The sequence below is a fragment of the Aquila chrysaetos genome, chromosome 7, assembly GCF_900496995.4.
Source record: "Aquila chrysaetos chrysaetos chromosome 7, bAquChr1.4, whole genome shotgun sequence".
NCBI lineage: Eukaryota > Metazoa > Chordata > Aves > Accipitriformes > Accipitridae > Aquila > Aquila chrysaetos.
The window spans coordinates 37,462,748-37,483,242 of NC_044010.1; the positions used below are offsets into that span (position 1 = coordinate 37,462,748).

General features: G+C 40.0%; 1 protein-coding gene across 1 annotated transcript in view; it reads left to right on the plus strand.

The window, feature by feature from the left end:
* The window catches only part of LOC115343933 (amine oxidase [flavin-containing] B-like), a 55,177-nt gene that overhangs the window by 21,802 nt on the left and 12,880 nt on the right, over positions 1–20,495 (plus strand). Inside the window, exons 4-10 of the mRNA XM_030020521.2 lie at positions 11,611–11,715; positions 12,470–12,561; positions 15,429–15,570; positions 16,875–17,024; positions 17,671–17,830; positions 19,253–19,349; positions 20,129–20,182. Of these exons, the coding sequence (XP_029876381.1) occupies positions 11,611–11,715; positions 12,470–12,561; positions 15,429–15,570; positions 16,875–17,024; positions 17,671–17,830; positions 19,253–19,349; positions 20,129–20,182 (800 nt within the window). The remainder of the gene's footprint in view (positions 1–11,610; positions 11,716–12,469; positions 12,562–15,428; positions 15,571–16,874; positions 17,025–17,670; positions 17,831–19,252; positions 19,350–20,128; positions 20,183–20,495) is intronic.

Genomic DNA, 20,495 nt, shown 5'->3' on the forward strand with positions numbered 1-20,495 from the left:
AAGAGCATCCTTTCTCCTTTCCTGATACAGAGCAGTGTTGCACTCCCACAGAAGGGAAACTTTCTGTGTTAGTCCTGAGGAAATTAATGTTGAGTTTCATTATATGCGTATGAAAAGCCATTGTGCAATGACTAGCAAAACATTCGTCAGATAGTAGTTGGTGTTTGATCAAAGGTTAAAGAAAACATGGACAGATTTAAGAACAGCAACAGAGAAAAGGTGTTCTGTCATGTTTCCAATATTTTTTCCACTCAGTTGTTATTAAAAAGAAGTGTGTTCTCAAAGTGATTTGCTATGGTGATTGTCCACAATTACATCTGCTGTGGTAGAACTGATGGCTACATCCGCACTGTTCTGTTTCGTGTGCCTCTGGCATCATCCTCAAAGCTAAATTTTCTGCTTGTTTACACTATTTAGCCTTCAGAGTCTCCTCAATAGCAATAGGAGGTCATGCCATAAAGGGAAACCTTAATGGTAGAAGACTATTGACATGGCCAGTCAGGATGACCAGCTCTCAGGACAACCTTGCTGTCCTAGCATAGGGGCATTCCAAAATGCTGCCAGAAGTCACTGAAGCCAAAACTGAAGCAGACGTGGGCCTGATTTATTGTCAGCAGCCAGTCAAGCATGGCTGCTTGTTCGGTAAGCCAGACCCCATTTTCTTTTAGGATGTCTAGGAACCAGCTTGTGGGGGGATATGACTATGCTGGTTGAAACAGCCTTTTTTTTTTTTTCCAACAGGGTTTTAGAGTGAGGAAAACAGAATGGCACAAAAGTAGAAGTTTGGGCTCTTGACAGGGGCAGTCTGTCTCTCCCTTGACCACAAGTGTTCTATTGCATGAGTTGCCAGAGGTTGCGCGTAGCCTTTTACTGTTGTCTGTGGGTACCTTTTAGCCCAGGATGGTGAGTGCTGGTGTGAGTCAAGGCTCTCAGCTTTACTCTCCACCCAGCACTGATAGGACTTGCTGGCATTCAGTGACGTATCCCAGGCTGGCAGAGAGCGGCATGCCTTGGCTTTGTCTGTAAGTTGGTCATAGAAGGGGCCTTGAATTGAACACTAAGGGGTGAGGACACAAGTCCAGGGAATCTATACAGTAGCATGACTCGTATCCAGAAGTCCAGAGGTGGGGGAAGCCGCTCTGCCTCTGGAGGCATTCAAGCCATCCAAGCCTGCAGATACGGGGCGCTTGCGACTTTGGTTAATGCCTGCATCTGTGCAAACAGATCCTGGGGAAGCTGTGAGGAAGGCTGAGGGCCTGGGCTTGCTCCAGCACTCATGTGCCTGTGCTAAGACCTACTGAGAGATGCTCATAGATGACAGGTTATGCCCTTGTATATGCCAGAGGGATGAATCATCCATGGCAATATGATGCAGGCAAGTGGCTCGCTCTGAGCGCTGGCAGGCATGTGTGAGATTGGCACTATGCCTTACGCAGAGCCATTGGAAAAGCTGCCCTGGAAGGGACCCTTGGAGGTTCCTACTCCACCCTGGCCTTGGAGCAGTGTCTGCCTCATAGTTAGGTCTGTTGCTTGGGGCCATTCCCAGTCAAGTGTTGAAAGTCTCTGAGGGGAGAGAGATCCCACCTGCTGGCTGAGGTGCTCCCAAGGCATGCTAAGAGCCTGCAGGTTGGATTCAGACAGTGTGTAGGCTCAGGCTCCCAATGTGACTGCCTGTAGGAGAGCTCCTGAAGAGAGGAGGGAAAGAAGTGTGTGCCAGGACTCCCTGGTAGCCAAGCTGGAGGTAAAGAGAGGAGATATTCCAGAGTCACTGATATATATTTCAAGAGGAGATAATCCACAGATATATAGCACCTCCTTTGAATCTCCTAATTTCATTCATTTTAAATCTTTTATTTCCTTTTTGCTTCTGTGTGTGTACAACTGTGGAAAAGCATTAACATAGTTGAAGAATTACTCACAGTTAAATGATTGTAACATGAGCACTATATAGTAGATATATGCATTGTTGTGTGGCCAAATCAGTGTATTAATCTTCAACCTTTTGCATTTCACGTATCTGTAATACATTCCTTACAGGTGTCTCACTTTCAGCCATGTGGCTTGCCCATGCTTTGCCTGCAAGTGGACAATGCTCTTGTGTGCTCCCTGAAATCTAAGCGGTACTCTAAAGTCATAGCTCGCAAACCAGATTCCAAAATATACACAGGTCTGTTGCCCCTGTGTGAATTTGAATTCACATGCTGACCCAAGCTTTGTGACTGTGGTCAAATATAATTAAATTGTGGACCACAAAATTCTGTGAACCCAGAGAGGCAATGAAACCTAAAGGTTTTAATTCTTCTCTCGCTACAGAATCAGGCATCACAGTGCATCTTGTAAAATCAGCTGCTGTTTTTACATATACCCAAAGGCAAAATCAAGCCTTTCATCGTTAATTAAATTCATTTTAGAGGCTTTTTAATACAAGTAATATATGCAGCTTCTTTGTACTACAAAATGAAAAGAATGCGTTTTGTTGATCTCTGGGTGGGTCTCTGCTAATTAGGCATTACAAACTTGATTGGGTTGTGTGGATTTTTTCCCCTTTAATCTTTTTTAATGTCAGGTTCTATTGTGAGAATATTTTTGGTCTCACTTATATTGTGTGTGATATCTTCACAGAAATTCAAAATTGTATTTCTTGCCCTACATTTTTTTCTTTCCCTCCACTTGTTAAGCAGCCTTTTTCATGGCCTTTGAAAGGAGATTAATATGTTCTTTTCATTTGTGTAAATACCGGTACATCAGCCTTAGTGAGAAAATTAGTATAGCTCTGCAAGTCGTATTTGGTAGGCAAATTGCTGCCTGAACACCATTGCTTTTCAATAGCGTACCTGAAGTTACCTTCATAAATCCAGATTTAAGAAGCAAAAGCAGAACTATCTGAAAAGTTATCATCTCCTAACAGTCCTCCCATTGGACTCGTAGGCAGATGTAAAACACTTCTTAAAATAAGATAACTTTTCCTTAGCTGCCCAAGAGAGGGTTCAGGGCCCTACCTTAGATAGGTAGATTTGCAACTTTTGACTGGTGGTGTTTATTTTCCTCACCAAAATGACAGCTTTTGTCTTAGAAAAACAAGCCAAAGTACATATAGTCCAGGATCTTTCCATATACCCTGGAAAGAAGTGTTGAAATATGAAAACATGTCAATTATCATGAGGGTTTAATCATCAACATATTTTCTGCATTAATTCAAATTGCACTTCTCCTGTGCAGTCCCAATAGCCATGCAAACTTCCTGCATTTTAAACCACAAATTTACCAATGTTATCAAATGTAACACAGGTTCCTTTGCTAAGTAAGGTAACTGTGGAACTGGTTTACTCTGCTACCCTAAATCAGTGTAAAGAAACATTTCTCGGTATGACTTGTTTGCCAAATTAATCTTTTTAGAACTTGACTCCTTCATATACAGTAAGGATGATCTACTCTTTGTCCTGCTATGGTGCCAGCTGAACATCCTCTGATCCCGTTTTTGCTGATGGAGAGCTTGCATGAAAACCTGGCAACACGGACTGGCAACAAGACTGCTTACTGGCTACATTAGACCAACAAAGCTTGTTTCTCAAAATATAGTCATTAGTCTGTGGTAGACCCCCCCCACTGCCATTGATGGTCCTTGTCATTTTTTTCCAGATGTTTTTTCCACTGGAACTTTCTATGGGATAATGCCGTGATCCTTCCTGGAATTTCCCCAGATTATAGCATCATTGCTAGAAAGTGGTAGTAACACTTATTGCTTTTAGTCTCTGTGTTGTCTCAGTGCAGACTGGGGATAGTGCTAACAGCTGGCTTAGGTAGCTGGCTGTTTTGACAGTGTGTTTGTTGCACCTGAAACATTCCTCATGTGGTTATAACTGAGATAAGTCCTGCTAGTTGTTTCCTTAGGGGTTTTTCAGGTTAAAATGCTGGGTGAAACATGAAGCATCCCCTGCCTAGTCACGTTCTTGACAGCGACTTGCCAATCCCTCATTACCTCGGTTAAATTCCCTGTAAGAGGATGGAATTTCCTCATACTCATTTATCTGCCAGCAGCACTGGCTAGAGGTGTCTGAATGCATGTCATGCCCTCTTCAAGTTTAGCACCACTTTCATACAGGTATATACAATCGACACCTCTGGGGAGAATGCTAATGTGAACCTTGTTTGCCGCACATCACTGAAGGTGAATATTTAGTCTTATATATGCAGTACTTTTAACTAGGACCACAAATCTGCACTAATGTTACTGGGTTACATACTGATCTACAATAGATCTGCAGAAAAAAATTTTACAGCCCTCTTGGGTGTCATTCATTTTCAGCACTATTGTGCTTATTAAAATGCAGTTTGCTGTGGTCTTGTTCATGAATAAAAAATGTGATGGTCGTGTTGTACTGGGATTTAATTAGCAGCTGGATAAGTGACTGCTGTATCTAAAGTTACAGAATTTGGTGGTATTTCTTCTGTGATATCAGTGATACATGCACTGAAGCTAAGCAATATGATGTATTTAAGCTTTTGACCTGCTTCTCTGCAAATCTAAGGGCAGTATCTCCTGCTCCTGGCATAGTCTGTAGTATAGAGCGTAACAGCTTAAATGGATTTTTGAACGACTAGATAAAAGTGCTTTTATTTTTCTTTGTGTATCTTAATTAGAGTGCAGTCAGAGAATGAAAAGTCTGTGAGAGTCTCCATTGCCATCAATTTAAGCGAGGCGAAATGGCATCACATCTTTTGGTTTTTCCCCTTTTTGCTGACAGTTTGTAAGCAAGAACTTGGGGAACTCGGAAGAATACATCTGAGTCTTTAAGAAGCTGGTCATCTGGTGTCTTGAAAAGGAAGCCAAGTAAATTCAAAGATGCTTAAATTACTGCAGGGCCTTGGTAGTTTCACATATCGTTACTGGAATGCAGATCTATGTTATTTTAACTCTTTACTATATATGACAATGCAGGCATTCCTGTCACAAGATGCCATGTCATTAATCACACTCGCTGGTAGCCTCAAAAACGAGTCTGAGGATTGAATAGGGTGAGGTTGGTGAAAGCATCTTCCAGACTCCCACAAAGGGTATCCTCCACGCTGTGAATTGAAGAGCAGGCATTGGCAGGAGTATAGGAAAGGCTGCTCTTGTTTTGGTCTTGTTGGACCCGCTCTGTAAATAAAGGGGCATCTTCCCTTCTTTTTTTGTGCCATCCACCTGGCAGTAATTGCAAGAAGGAAGTTTGTAATTAGGCCTTTTTTAATTAAAAAAGGATAATATTTGTATTACAGCAGCCTAGAAGAAGCAAGATTACATACAGCAAATCTGCAAAGTGATCTCTGTCAAAGGAGACTGTGAAGCAAGGTCTTGCAAGGGATGTTTACTGATCAAGAAGATTGACTGGAAGACTGGCAGCTGTGACCTAATGGTAGCATGAGGATGAAAGTAGTAAGAAAAATGAACTGGAAATAAAGTATGCATTTCTTAATTAAATCTGAGTGGAAAGAAGCTTCCTCAGCTTTAGCCCTCCCAGACCCCAGGGTCTGTTCCCTAGGAGATAAGGAAAAGGAGCTGTGCTCCCACCTAGCTTATTTAATTCAGGCTGCTGGGAGAAAAGCTTCAATTGCATCTGATTGTAAGAACTAATTTTTGTTTCCCTTGAGAAGCTGATTGAGGTCTACAGAAAAACAGAATTAGAGAAATGTGTATTTCATACAGAAACAGCTGGCTGAGCATACTGGGTTTCACACGTCTGTAAAATTTTATGTAAGGTTTCTTTTTTTTTTTTTTTTTTAGGTAAAAAATTTAATAACCTGGAGTATCTCAGAAACAAAACTAGTGAGCCCAGTGTTATTTTCTACTTTAAAGACAGTGGTTTAGTTGTGAGAGAGTGTGTGTGCCCTGTGTGCTTGGTTATGTAATCTGTGGGCAGAGCTCATTTGATGGCTTTCTCCCAAATTAAACTCCTCTTTTCTTGTGTTTTCATTTATTTTTGCCCATTTATCTGCTTTTGGGAGGGGAAGGAGGTTTTTTTAAGACTAATTCTAGAAATACTGAAAAGTTTTCTTTTGATTTTATCTACTTGGTTGGCAGGTTCTGTGCTTGATAAGACACCTGGCTGCTTTTTGTAAAAGTGTTTTTTTTAGTGTCCGAAAACAAAAAAACCCTGTTCTAGTGGGAAGGAGACTTAGTTAACTCTTTTCTCAGCTGATAAATATTCACTTTTAAATTCAGAGCAGAACCTCAATTACTCTTTCTAAATCACTTCAGTGTTGTTGTTTTTCTCATTCTGCCTTTGTGCAGATAAGTATTCCAGTGTTTGTATGACTGATGTTGTGACAGAGTGAAGATGGACTTTATTTCTATAATATGGCAGAAACAAATTGTTCTCAATTAGCTCCTTTCCTTTTCAGGATGCATGTTTCAAGCCAATGTGTCTGGCTATGCTACACTTAAAATGGAATTACTTTTGCTGACCAAATTTCACAAAACACTGGCATCCACAGCTGATGATCTCAAATTAGATATTAAAAGATGTTTGGGGGGATATTTTGGCATGTCTTAATATTGTAGCTTTGCACCATTAGTTATGTAGATTTTCTTGTGCTGCATTTGGATTTTCTAACCTATATATCTTTTTACCTTTAGGATATCTGTCAGTATAGTAACCAGCTAAGTGTATGAGCTCCTGAACAGTTTCTCAAAGAAGGGAACTTCATTGAAGTTCAACACTGTTAACAGTTTTCTGAGTAGGCCTGTATACCTATCTCAGCTTGGTCCAACTAGTTGCCATGTTTTATTGAGAATTATGATTACACAAGAGGCTTAGTCCCAAAGACACATACTGTTAGATGCTTTGGATTAAAAAAAAACACCCCCAAAACACCCCCCACAAACGAAACCAAAAAGATAGTTTTCCACAGGGCAGCAGATGAGAAACTGAGTATCTGAGACAGGTACTGAGTTACAGCCTGAACTGATGCTTTTCTGTTTCTGGTTTTCCTTCTCACAACTTTGCATCTTACAGTTTCTGTGCTTTATATGAATGACGTTACCAGGATTTTAGTTGAGAGATCAAGGTGTGTGTGATGTACCAGTGCTGTGAATCAGCAGAGGGCACTGCGTGCCTATAAACCTATGTAACTGAATTAACATGCAGAGTGACACCTTGGTGAAGTTAGCATCAGTTACTCCAAGGTTTAGATGATTTAGCTGAGGGAATATCTGTGCTCATTCAGTGATGCAAAGAATGCACCACACCGTCTCGTTCCTTCCAATGAGAGCTGACTATATTTGTAAGATGTTTATACCGTGCTATAAAAAAATGCACGGATCATTGGCACCAGGGGCTTCGATTCACAATACTGCATCCCACTTGGGCGCTACCTGGGTACATAATGTTTAGGGGAGCATAAAGTTATCTTATGCATGCAAAAGCAGACTTTCTCCTGAGATACCACTCTTCATTGAGATACTGGTGTTTCCTGGCAGAGTGTGTCCTTTCTCAGCTAACCATTCACTCACTCTCACCCTCACAGGAAAAAGTGTGGGGGATCCGGTCCCTATGCCCTCCCAAGTGCTGGGCCTGATATTCAAGTGGCTACTGATATTCAGCTGCCACGCTGTGTTTTTTTCCCCCTGTAATAACCTGCTTCTTATGTCAGCTATGTGACCTGAAACAGAGCTGATGTATGCAGAAAGATTATTTCTATTTCTGCTCGTATTACATGGGTCCAGTGTAACTAAGCCAAATATTAGTTGATGTGAAACAGATGGATGAGAAAATCTATTGGAAATTGTAATATTTGTGACAAACACTGGATTTCTCATTTCCCTGTTTGTTTATTCCTGTGGCAGCTGGGTTGCATGAGTTTCCTGCCTATAGTTTCAGCTTCTTCAGTATGCTTTAGCCCATACTGCAGCAACAGCCTTCATAAGCAGCAAGTGACCCATACAATAGCAGGTACACCTCCAACTGCTGATGCTGGTGTTCTGCTTTTGGAAGCATTCCAAGTGGCACTGTGAAACAGTTTATGAATATATATATATATATATATATATGCCTGTATTAGATACCATTATGCCCTGAAAAAAGAAAAAGGTAAGAAATACTTCTGAGCATTATAGTACTGGTGTTGAAATATCATGTGAAACGATCAGAAGGGGTGGTTATTATGCCTGGTTTTATACTGCTCTGATTTAGGTATAAAAATACTTGAAAAGGAAATGTTTTGTGCATCTGGGGCATATTTTTCATCTGTGTCTTGTTTTCCTTTAGAGATTATACAGCACCAGGAGGTACGGAGAATGCTATTCCCAGCAGTACAATAGAAATAGGCAAATTTTGCCTAAGTATCAAAAAGGTTCTTGTATTTGCAAAAGCGCAAATTCATCAGAAGTAGAGCTGAAATGTTTCAGTTTGTTGGAAACTACTCAGAGCTATGTGTAGTCTTTCTTTGGTGCTGCTATTTTTGTTTCTGTGTAGAGCCTAGTCTTGCAATCTCTTCTCAAACAAAATTCTGATTGACAGCTCCTGGAGTTTTGTCCGTGTAGGAAATAAGGATCAGGCCTTAGGTAGTGTCTTAGGAGCTCTCGAAAGTAACTTTCACAGGAGAGTCCCTAACTTTGATGATCATTTTTATTTTTCCAGGTTGAAGTTGTTCTTGTGCTTTATGAGATTTGTCACCCCAGATTTCTGCACAAGAGACATACCCAAGATTTCCCTTTCTGCAGTTCAAATTCAGTGAAATAGAAGAATAGTAAAACAAAGATATGTTTTGTGTATCTCTTAGCTGTGCACTCATGAGGAAGCACCACAGGGAATTCATAAGACTTGAGTTAACTCAGAGGGGATAACTCAGTTGAGATTGCCTCTGGCAGACCAGGAAGCTGAGAACAAAATCAATAATTGGAATAACCCATTCTGATGCTGTTCTGGTTTTTTTGAGCATAGCAGTATACGTGTTTCATAAATCTAAATCTGGGAAATGCTAGGTACTTAAAAGCAAACTGATATGCTCTGTCCTTGGAATACCTACACGGCGTTTACACTAGTGAAGGGTGGCTCCAGTGTTCAGAAGAAGGCACAGTAAAAACTGACTTCTTGCTGCCGTAGGAGTTAGTTATGGAATTCTAATGTGCCCAAAAGGCTAACGGGTAATTACCAACATGGTTCAGATGTTACTAGCTGGGATGGGAAGGTACTCAGTCTGAGAGCTTTTGCTCTTCTTTCATAGCCCTTTGGCAGCAGAGTATGAAGGTGTGCCCCAGGTCAAATTAATTTCATGTTAAGAGATTCCATAATAGTACCCAAATGTCCATGTTGGGACTAAATGCTTCTGATGAAACATACTCATTGAGTTCATCTCTATCTACAGGGATATGTTTTCCTGATTCCAATTTAATGTATTTTCATATGGTTGAGCACAAGAGCTGTAGAAATGTGCTTTTGCTCCATGCTGTATGAAAAAGCAAAAACCAAACCTCCATTTTCTGGAGTATTTGTGAAGATGTGCTATAATGTCCATTCTTAAATTGGAAATGCTAGGTTTACAACCATGGTGCCTCTGGCTCATGAAGTGACTGGAGATCTGCTCTGGCTATGACAAAACTTCTGATTGAAAACTTTTTAAAATTTGATGTTTTGACATTTTACAAACCCTAATCTCTCCTCAAAAGCACTGCAAAATGAAATAGTTGTTTTGCAGCTACTTCTTCATATGTCCATGTACCAAAGAATTAAATCCTTTCCTCCCACACTTTGGTTTCTTCTTAACTTTCATTACCTTGCTGTTTCTGACAAGGATTCCATTAGCGTCCTGCGTCTGTACAAAGATTAGGTGAAAACCAGTTTTTTCTTCACTTTCGCTAGCCTGTTGGGGTTTTTTGTAAACTAATTTTCTCTTGTTCTTAGGTTTAATTTTTTTTGTCCTTACTGCTTTCTAAGTATCTCTCTCCTTGAACTGGAAGTCCTCAAAGTTATTAGCCAGCATTTTTCAAGGTTATATCTTATTTTGTTATTTCCGGACCAAGTTTTGAGTCTTTCAGGATCCCTTTGTGTCCTTCTACTGTCTCTTCTGGTGCTTGCAAACACCTGCAGATTTGCATAATGTGCTCTCTGTCCCTTCTTTCACATTATTAATAAAGAGGCTAAATCAAATCTAGCCCGACGCTTCTTTGTGTAAGTGGTCTTTGGATACTTCTCCTCAAGAAGACACAGTGTTGTTATTATTGTTATGTGGTTCTAAATATTAAATCTTGAGGCAGTATTTCTTTTGAAGCCAGTGTAAATATTTTTTAAGTGATGGATTGGTGTGGCACTGCATCAATTATCTATTAAAAGTTGGTACTTCTACCAATTGACATTCATGCTGATGCAGTGCCCACTTAAATACATAATTTAATAAAAGTTTTGAAAAATCAGCTGTGGCACACAATATGGCCTTTATTATTTATCTGTTTTATGGTGTCCAGAATGCATTGTGGAAAAATGAGTAACCACGTAAAGCTAATGAGCATTTCTTTGTGAATTTTTAAAGCTATTATGCTGCCATCCATATAGTCAGCCAGGGAAATCCCATGTAAATAAAATAGCTCTACAAATTACCTGTTGTCTTCCACTCTTAATTAAGCTAGACTTTCTGAATATCTAGTAGCAGAGATACAGATATATAAAATCTAACTGTTAGATATATAATGATGTAATTGGGACATTCGTATTGGCCACACTATCGCTCTCTGGAATTTATGGCCAGAGGTGTTGGAGTGGAAGAATGAGTCATTATTAGTAAATGCTACATTTTCTGTAGGGCTGGGGATTTTTAGGTTAGCTGAAACCATTTTTTTCCAGGAAGGTCTCTCAGCTATGATTTTAGTGTATAATAAAGCTCATCAGAGCTGCTTTTGTCTGATTTTGAAAGAAAAAAATCCCCACTAAATACAATTAACAGTTCAGTCTTTTCATGAACCTTTAGGAGAAAAAAATGTAACATATGTTTCTCTTTTTCAGTAGCAAATAGCCAGTTTTTCATCCCAGTTGAGCAATGCTGTTCTGTCTCTTTTTTTTGGTCTGATCTTAGTGACTCTCCTGCAGGGTATTCATTTTGTTGCCCAGAAGTGCCCAATATAGAGCTTTGAAGATACAAGGCAGTGTAAGTTCTGCACACAACTGACTTACTTAAGTGTGACACACAGTTGAATTTGCACATGCAGAATAACAGGATCACAGAATGGTTGAGGTTGGATGGGACCTCTGGAGGTCATCTGGTCCAACCCCCCTGCTCAAGCAGGGCCACCTAGAGCTGGTTGCCCAGGACCGTGTTCAGGCGGCTTTTGAACATCTCCAAGGATGGAGACTCCACAACCTCTCTGGGCAACCTGTGCCACTGCTCGGTCACCCTCACAGTGAAAAAGTATTTCCTGATGTTCAGAAGGAGCCTCCTATGTTTCAGTGTGTGCCCGTTGCCTCTTGTTCTGCGTGCATACACAGACACAATCTGTCAGAAGCTGTTACATGTATTGATTGAATTTGTGCTTTCTTGCAGTGAACACTTAACCATTTGGTGCAGCTTCCTGCACATGGAAGCCGTGATTATGGTTGTATTTAGTTTTTATGATGTTATTGTTTGGTTTTTATCTTGTAGGGTAAGTCTTACCCCTTTAAAGGTCCATTCCCTCCTATGTGGAATCTGTTGGCCTACCTGGACTACAACAACCTATGGAGGACCATGGACGAAATGGGAAAGGAGGTATGGCATGAGGAATTGCAGCTGACCATCTCAGCTTGGCTTTGCCTCCATGAGGGGCAGAGTGAAGATGGGAGTAGGATGCAGATAGGCAAAGCTGCTCTAGCTTGAACAGACCTGGTGATGGCAAGAGCAGCATCATGCCATGCATTTTGGTATGCACTGATGGTCAGAGCACATGTGTAAGTGGCATCCTGGCAAGCTCTTCTGAAGGCCATGCTGCTGAGTCTGCAGTCATACCTTCATTTTTCTGGATATATGAACATTAGGGTTTATGCTTGTGATCGTTAGCACTTTGCCTGACGATTGGGTAAGTAATATTTTAAGAGGCTGGTAGACCTCAAATGTATGCCCTTCTCCACCCTCAAATTCAACTTGTCTGTTTTAGTTACCAGTTGTGTATGCTTTTCATTGACTGAGCTACAAGACTTTGAGAAGAGGTTGCTGTTACTTGCATAGATGAATGGGAGAGATATGGAATAACTCAGAGACATTCCCCAGCACTGTATGTTGCCTTTCTAGGCAAAGTCCTTAACTCTAAAATTATTCTGTGTTCTTCAATCTAAAAAAAAGAGATCTTAAAACAAGCGCACAAACAACAAAAATCCTAAAAGCATCCTCTGTTAAGTGCGCTGTATTACCTGCCAGGAATTTGCAGGCTGAATTACCATGTAAAGATGAGATTGATTGTGTTTGTTGTCTTTTTCTTATGCCATTCATTCATTTGCTGATGAATGCTCTTTTGTGTCTCCTCTAGATTCCCAGCGAAGCCCCATGGAAGGCTCCCCATGCAGAAGAATGGGACAAAATGACTATGCAAGATTTCATAGATAAAATTTGCTGGACAAAGTAAGAAACTCTTTTAATATGAAATACAATAGCTTATATTTATATACCTTAGAGCTCCACATGAGCGTTACTGCTTTGCGAACAGATATAACTACCACTAGAATGCAGCCTTTTTAAAGAAATGGGGTGAGAAAATCTTGTGATAATGGACCACAACACCTGTCAGCACACACAGTAGATTCTGTTATATTTCCATAACTTTTTAGGCTAAAATAAAGATAAAATGAAAATTTGGGGAGGGTTACTTCTGAAGATATGGGTAGTAACTTCATCTGTTATGTGCACTTTCCCGCTCTTTACTGTGTGTTTAACCTTTAAGAGAAAAATGCTCTGGCTGCAGCAGGTTTTTGAATGAAACTTTTGATGGAACAACACCCATTTATTCTGTGCTGGACCAGCTGATATTACCAAAGTGCTATAAAAATAACATTTGTCTTGAAATAGCACTAAATCACTTTAACACCTATCATTCTGTTGTTTAACTGCTGCACTATATACCACACAGGGAAACTGAAAATGCTTCCTGTTTTTATGTATACATCAAAGCAATTTTTCTTTACTTGCCATTCAACAACAGTTTGATTGGTTTTCTTTGCACTGAAGGAAAAGAAAACAGTAATTCCGCCTTGCTGTAAAGCAGATTGATTTCTGCAGCAACCTCTTCAGAATTGCTAAGCACCTGACATGCGGCTGCCACAAGTCTGCATGAGCTTGGTGCAGAAGCCTGCTAGCACCCACTCAAGCTGACACTGTCATCCACAGGGGCATTTTTATGGCTTCAGACAGCCTCTAGGGAGCAACATGATCATTGTTAATGGACAGTAGGCTCTTGTCCAAAAACTTTTAATCTTCTGGTTGTTTTTCTTTAACAAGAGAGACAATTGCACAAAAACATATAGAAACCCTTTCTCATTTGTATCACTATCCATGTTCAGTAAAACCAAATAGCAATGTATGCTGGTGGTTCTGCTGGCCATCTGAACCTCTGATTTGGTAAGGAGCTATACAAGTTAGCAAAACACCACGCATCAGTAGTCATTCAATATCCAATAGCTCACGTGACTACCGTCATATTTTTTTCAAATTCTGATGGAATAAGACTTGACATTTTACCTGAATGTTGGCATAACTGTCAGCCTCCCTTAATTCCAAGATGCTTTTCAGATTTTATATGTGCATCTCAGCTTGATTTGCCCAGTTGTTCAAGATTTAAGTAACATGCCGTAGAAACTTCCCACCCTGGAAGGTAGTGATCCAGAAGGGTAATCTTCTACTGTTTCCTCTCATCTAACAGACTATACAGATTTGCTTTTGGCTAGAGTTGCATGCTGGAAATACCCTGAGTGCTCTTGGTTGAAATCATACTGCCATTTCTAGGTAAAACACCAGGAGAAATTGGGGAACTGAAATGCTGAAAAGCAGTGGGAGAAGGCAGCAGAAACTAGGAAAATTTAACCACCATCTAATAGCTTTTGCTTTTGAAATATTAATAAATACATATACTAATTCTCCCATTAGACAAAATGTCTTTCAGAGTTGATCATATGTGTTTATACAGACAAAAATTGATAAATATTTTCTGTATTATTTTTGGCTATCAAGAATGAATCCAGAATGCACCTGTATTTCAGAAAATGGATCGGCTTTTTACTTCAGTGAGACTTTGCCTTTTTAGAAAGGACAGAAGATGCCTTTTTTCCTATGTAGAGCTACAGCTGTTTGAAATAGTACATTTAAGTTACACTTTTCACTTTTTTTTTTTTTTTAAAGTTCGAAGACTTAAGAAAGAAAGAAGCGACTAAAAGTGGATTCTGTACTGGCTTTGGAAATTATTGATTGCCTGATGCCTGGCATATGAAATACCTATAGAATCTCAGTCCCTGTCAATCACAGTGCAGTTAAGCTGAGCATCTCCTGGTCCTGTCCATGTCCCTTTAAACTCCTCCTCAGAGTGAGGGCAGAGAAAGTATTTACTTCTAACAGGTGGAATGTTTCCCTGAGCCTTAATTAACTCTGTCTTAGTGCACCCCAAAATCTTGTATAGATTTATACAGTAATTTTCAGTAGGGCTGTTATGAAAGCACCAACTGGAGGACATAAAGCAGTGATTCTTTTTCAGACACAGGACAGTTTTCCACTTCTGTGTTCATCACCACTAGCTACCAGACTGCTGTTTAAAATACTGAGTTGAGCAACCAAATGCATCCTTTCCCTTTTCTTGCCAGAGTTTTTCATGAATGAGTGTGTGCTGTCTCTTCACTTACGGCTTTCTACTTACATTTCTTTCCTTATTGTTTTCCAGCTGCAGCACTCTCCCTGAGCACAGCAGAGGGAGTGGGCAGTGAGGGGATGCTGACTAATCCAGAGAGCTTAGTTAATTAGCTTAGACAAGATCCCTAACTTTTTTATGGCAAGTGTTGAATAATCTCTATGGTGTGTGCTTGAGGGACGGGCATTCAGAAGGTGCAAACAGAGCTGTAGATCTTGTATGTAACCCAAGAACCATGGGAGGACATGGTGGTTTTGGAGTCCAGTGAAGACAGGAGGAGGGCTTGCTTCCCTTTATCCTGAGTCTAGGATGACAAGCTAACATTGCATTAGTAGCATAAAGTGACATAAGCTTTCATGGGCTCTTATGCGTCCCTAATTTGGCTGGAATACAGCAGTGCTTGATTAACACTTTTTTGCAGGGTTACTTGAAAAAATGTTGGGTAAAAGGGATTGATAGATTCCTACTTCAACTGAAATTAAGGAATCCTTTGCCCGCAGTGAGAGAAGAGGTTGCTGAAGACAGTCTCTCCCCTACTAGAGAACAATCTTGTCACCCTCAGTTTTTAAATTAACTCACTTTCTTGTCTTTGTTGCAGTGCTGCCAAGAGTTTCGCAACTCTGTTTGTGAATGTGGATGTCACTTCTGAACCCCATGAGGTCTCTGCCCTTTGGTTTTTGTGGTACGTGAAGCAGTGTGGGGGGACAACAAGGATATTCTCAACAACAAATGGAGGACAGGTACTGTCAGCCATCACTTTCTGCGGCTTGTGACAGGCCTTGTTTTAACTTCATTCTTTTGCTGCTTTATTGTAGTTCAGAGGGCCAACTGAGATGTCCATGACTTTGAGCCAGTAGCACATTGATAACTGGTTCTGTTCATTTACATGTTAATTGGGATCTTGCAAAACTGGTGTTGAAGGCTGTTCCTGTGCTGAAGGCATTGGCCCAGGGATCAGTAGATTTGTATCTGTATCCTGTTTCCTTTTGGGGTCTGGTTAGAATACGTACTTTGCTTATCCACGTGGAAAAAAGAAAGTTTTACTTATTCTTATTTCTGTCGTGAGGCTGAAGCAAGCCTACCACTTCAGAAGCACTTAATGGAGATGGCAATGCTAGCTACACAAGTGTGTAGAGTGCTCCAAATTGATACTGAAAATGTAGCCCAGAGCTTGGTTCCTAAAGACGCAAGCTTCCATGGATTAAAAGTTAAGATTTTAAAGTCACTGTGAAGAAAATGAACACCCCTGCTTAAATATGATATTGCTCTGAAATATTTGAAATCTGGTATATTAGTGCTGCTTCTGCATTTCAAGGTAGTAAAGACTCTGTTAACGGTCTTCTACTTGAGAAATGTAAATTTTACTAATTGTATTAGAAATAATTATTTTTTTAGAAATGCAAATTATTTAATCATAAATAAATAACTAAAAATATAAATACATTAAAACATGTTAAAATGCATAACTATGCATAGATAAGCAATAATTATAGATAATTTAACTGTAAATACATTGAATAAAATATTATTTGAATTCTGTGTTATGTCAGAGGTGATTTGAGTTTAAATTAGTTAGACTATATACTGCAGGAGACATTTTTGGTGTGAGCTACATCACTTCTTATAACTTGTTATTTATTATGAGGATCAGGGTTCCTACTTCTGATACACAGACCTCTGCAGGGATAAGAGTGAACTCAGAGAAAGGTTTAAAAGTTTAAGCACTTTTCAGAAGTCTTGCTGATTCACGCAGGTCTGTGGAATCCATTTGGAGACCCCATGAGAAGGGATTTTCTCATGAGGTTACTGATACTTCTAGTTGTGGCTGGTGGTCAAATATGGGAAGCATTTGAGGAGTTCACTGGAAAAGAAAGTAATGTGGATACGTTTTCCAGGTGAGACTGCCAAACTTCCCCAAAATCTTTTGATAACAACAGAAGAACGGGGTTTGTTTTGAATGCCAACCAAAATGTTTGTCTTGCACACTTCACAAGCACCGGTCTGCTGAGTCCGCTTTGCCGAGTTGTTGTTTTCTGTGTTTCAGGAGAGGAAGTTTGTTGGGGGCTCTGGCCAGATCAGTGAGAAAATGATGGAGCGCCTGGGAGGCCGGGTGAAGCTGAGGAAGCCAGTTGTCCGCATTGACCAGTCGGGTGAAAGTGTCATAGTGGAAACCTTAGATCATGAATTATATGAGGTAATGAAACCTCCAGCATTTAAGCAACTGTGTGTGCTGGGATGGCTAGAAAACCTTCAGCTTTTCCTTTTTGACTTCTCCAAAATCCTGTACAAAAATGTAGCAGAGATTTAAGTGAGTATGACAGACAGTCACACTTTCTGATTGTCCTGAAGTAATAGCAATGATAGAGCTTTAAAGTGATGCCTGAAAAGCAAAGTATATATTCAAACTCTTCCTTTGCTAGCATCTCTTCTTTGTGTTCAGTTACCTTTTGAATTAAAGGATAATTAAGGTGAACACAAAAATGTAGTTTAGTAATAAACCTTCTGTGAAAAACATGGCAAGCTTTGCTTCCAGGTTGTAACAGGGGAGTCTAAATGGAAGGGAGACCAATGGACTTTTACAACAGAGCTTTTTTTTAAGTGCTGGGGAAAGAGCAGCTGCCCATCATTCGAAGAGATGGCTGTTTATATAATGCTTGTTTGTTGTTCAACAAGCGGGATTTTGTGAGGGTTCAGTTTTGCAATTCTTATGCTAAATACCAAAATTGCTTCAGAAGATACACCCTGCAGCCTCCCCAGATGTCTGCCAAGATCATTAGAGCAATATACTTAGGATGAAGTAGTGGAGAATGTATTTGGCTTATGTATAATTTCTTTTGCAGGGCAAATATGTGATCAGTGCCATTCCCCCAGCTCTTGGTTTGAAGATTCATTTCAACCCACCTTTGCCCCCAATGAGAAACCAGCTCATCAACCGAATCCCCATGGGCTCAGTCATCAAGTGCATTGTATACTATAAGGAAACTTTCTGGAGGAAGAAGGGTATTACATTTTAATTGAAAGGAGTAGTAGTGACAGAGAGATGGAAGAGGGTACATGGTAATGGAGTAGACTTTGTGTTTAGAGGACGCTGGACCTTAGAAGGAGACTTCACACACTTCTATGCCATTTTTGCCTTCCCCTGTTTGAGAAACTTGAGAGAGCGGTTGGGAAGAGAGGGTGGATGGGGGAACAAAAAGGAGTAGACGTGAAGGGAGAACTCATGCCTGTTGCTTATTGCCTTGGTTGTTCTTTGTTGTCCTCTCCTTTTCCTTCAGTGGCACCTGGCTATGAGATGAGTCTCTCCCACTTGTACAGTAATGTAAAGGTACAAGTGATGTGTGATGAAAGGAGGTTTTATCCCATCAATTATCAGCCTGCAAAATTCTGCCCTCTGGATGCACTGGCAATTGAAGGTGTCTTCACATAGACATCCCCAGCTGGGCTCGTCATCCTGGACTCCCTTTACATGCTAAATAATTCCATCATGATTCCTTAGCTCTCTTAGAACTTACCAAATCTAAGACAAACTGCAATGTAGTAGCACCCATTTGTCATCACTGGTTATAATAAGTCCACATCTGTGTTTGTCTACAAATGTCATCTTTGTGAATGATTTCAAGAGTTCTGGATCCTGGCATATTCTGGCTATTAGGTTTGGGATGGATTGGCAAGAGATGATTCCTGTTTCCTGATATAACCCATGGCTTGCATACTGTGCTTTGCTAACACCATTGTTCTTCTTTTAAGAACAATTTATTTTCTTCAAACCCTTCTTTTAAGAACAATTGTGTTTTCAAAACAAGGTATGAATATTTCCTATGTCTGACATAAATGTCATATATGAAAACAACTGTGGTAGAGGCATTTGAGTATCTTCAGTATCTGAGAGCAATCTGTTTCTGTGCAATTAATAATTACCTTTCTAACTGGGTTGCAGAATAATTTATTTTTCTATCATGAATTCAACAATAGGAGGTGCTTTTATTGACTTTCTGTTTTAAAGACACTTGAAAAGGATTGTTAATTGTCAGCCCATCTCAGATCTAAACTTTCTCCTCTAGGGAGGATCTAGCACTTCTCTGACTCAAGGCAACACTATACTACACTGCCTTGCAGATCAGCAAGGGAGCTCTGTGCTAATCTTTGTCACTTGTGGGGGTCGCTTTACTTGGATTTTTTGTTCTCCTTTCCTTTGTTTTCGTATCTCCCTGTATTAGAATCATAGAATCAGAGGATGACAGAGATTGGGAGGGACCTCTGGATGCCACCTAGTCCCATGCCTTGCTCAAAGCAGGGGGAATTTAGATCAGGTTGTTTAGGGCTTTTTCCAGTCAAGTTCTGAGTATTTCACAACTTCTTGGAAGCTCATTCCTGCATTTGGATACATGGATCCTAACAACTTTTCCACCTTGTGCTTAACAGGGTATTGTGGTACCATGATCATTGAAGATGAGGATGCTGCAATTAGTTTAACACTTGATGATACTAAGCCTGATGGCAGCTTTCCTGCCATAATAGGGTAAGAGACAAAGAAAGTGTCTAGTTAACGCCTTTTTATTTTGTCTTAGAGGCAACAGTTGAAACAGAAAACCTGCTACTTTTGAAGGGAAATACTTTAAAATAGTTAAAGGGTTGAGTTTCTCAGTGTGTGGTGAATATGTTCTATGATTTTTTTCTTTCAAAAAATGTTATGTCTATGATTTAATTGCTAACTTAAAAAATGAAATTCTGTTCTTCTTTTTCTCACCATCATCTTTTACGTTTTTGTGTGGCAAAGTACAAAATTGGAGAAGAGGAAAGGCAGGAGAAGAAAAAAGGGGGTGATTGCAGAAATGTAAAGTTTTCTCCAAATATTCTGCCTCTGATTAAAATCTTCCAGTTCTTTAAATTAAAATTTGTTTTCTAGAATTATATTTTGTTTTGTTCTGGTTTTTTAAACAGCCAGAGAGTATGATCAGTCTTAAAAAGTTTATTAAACAATAATTTCCAGTCCAGTCGCAGGCTTCACCTCTTGTTGCTATATGCCTGCACCCACTGCTGTATAAAATTAAGGGCATGGGGAAACAGCTCATATAAATATTCTAACCTGAATCTCAGAGTGGTTCCTTCCACAGTGAGTCCTGCAAGCAGCAGGCAGAGCATATAACATTATGCAGAGAGGTGAAATAGATATTTTGGATAGACACCCAGAAGCTAATACTATGAATCACAGCATCCCATCGTAAGGTATTGGCATTTTAAATAATGGAGGAAATGTAGTAACATAATGGAAGTAAATTGTTCGTGATCTTCCTACAGCTTCATTCTTGCTCGGAAGTGTAGAAGACTGACAGGTCTCACAAAAGAAGAAAGGTAAGTACAAACTCTGGAGATCTGCGTGGAATCTGAGTCAAAATTCTGTTATAAATGACCAGAGCAGGAAAAAAATGCCCCAGTTTGAAGGAAGTTGTCTGTAACCTTGTGACAATAGGCAGATGTGTCACTTTAAGGAAGAAAATATCTTTCTTGTTTTTGGACGAAAGCCCCATGGAATTCCCACAAACCAGCAGCAGATGTGGTAGCTGGCCCCTGCCCTTTGGAAACTCTCTGGTCCTGGTTCTCATTTTCCAGCAGGGCTGCTCTGCTTGTGTGACTCTAGCAGAAGAACTGCTCTAAGCTGCTGAGT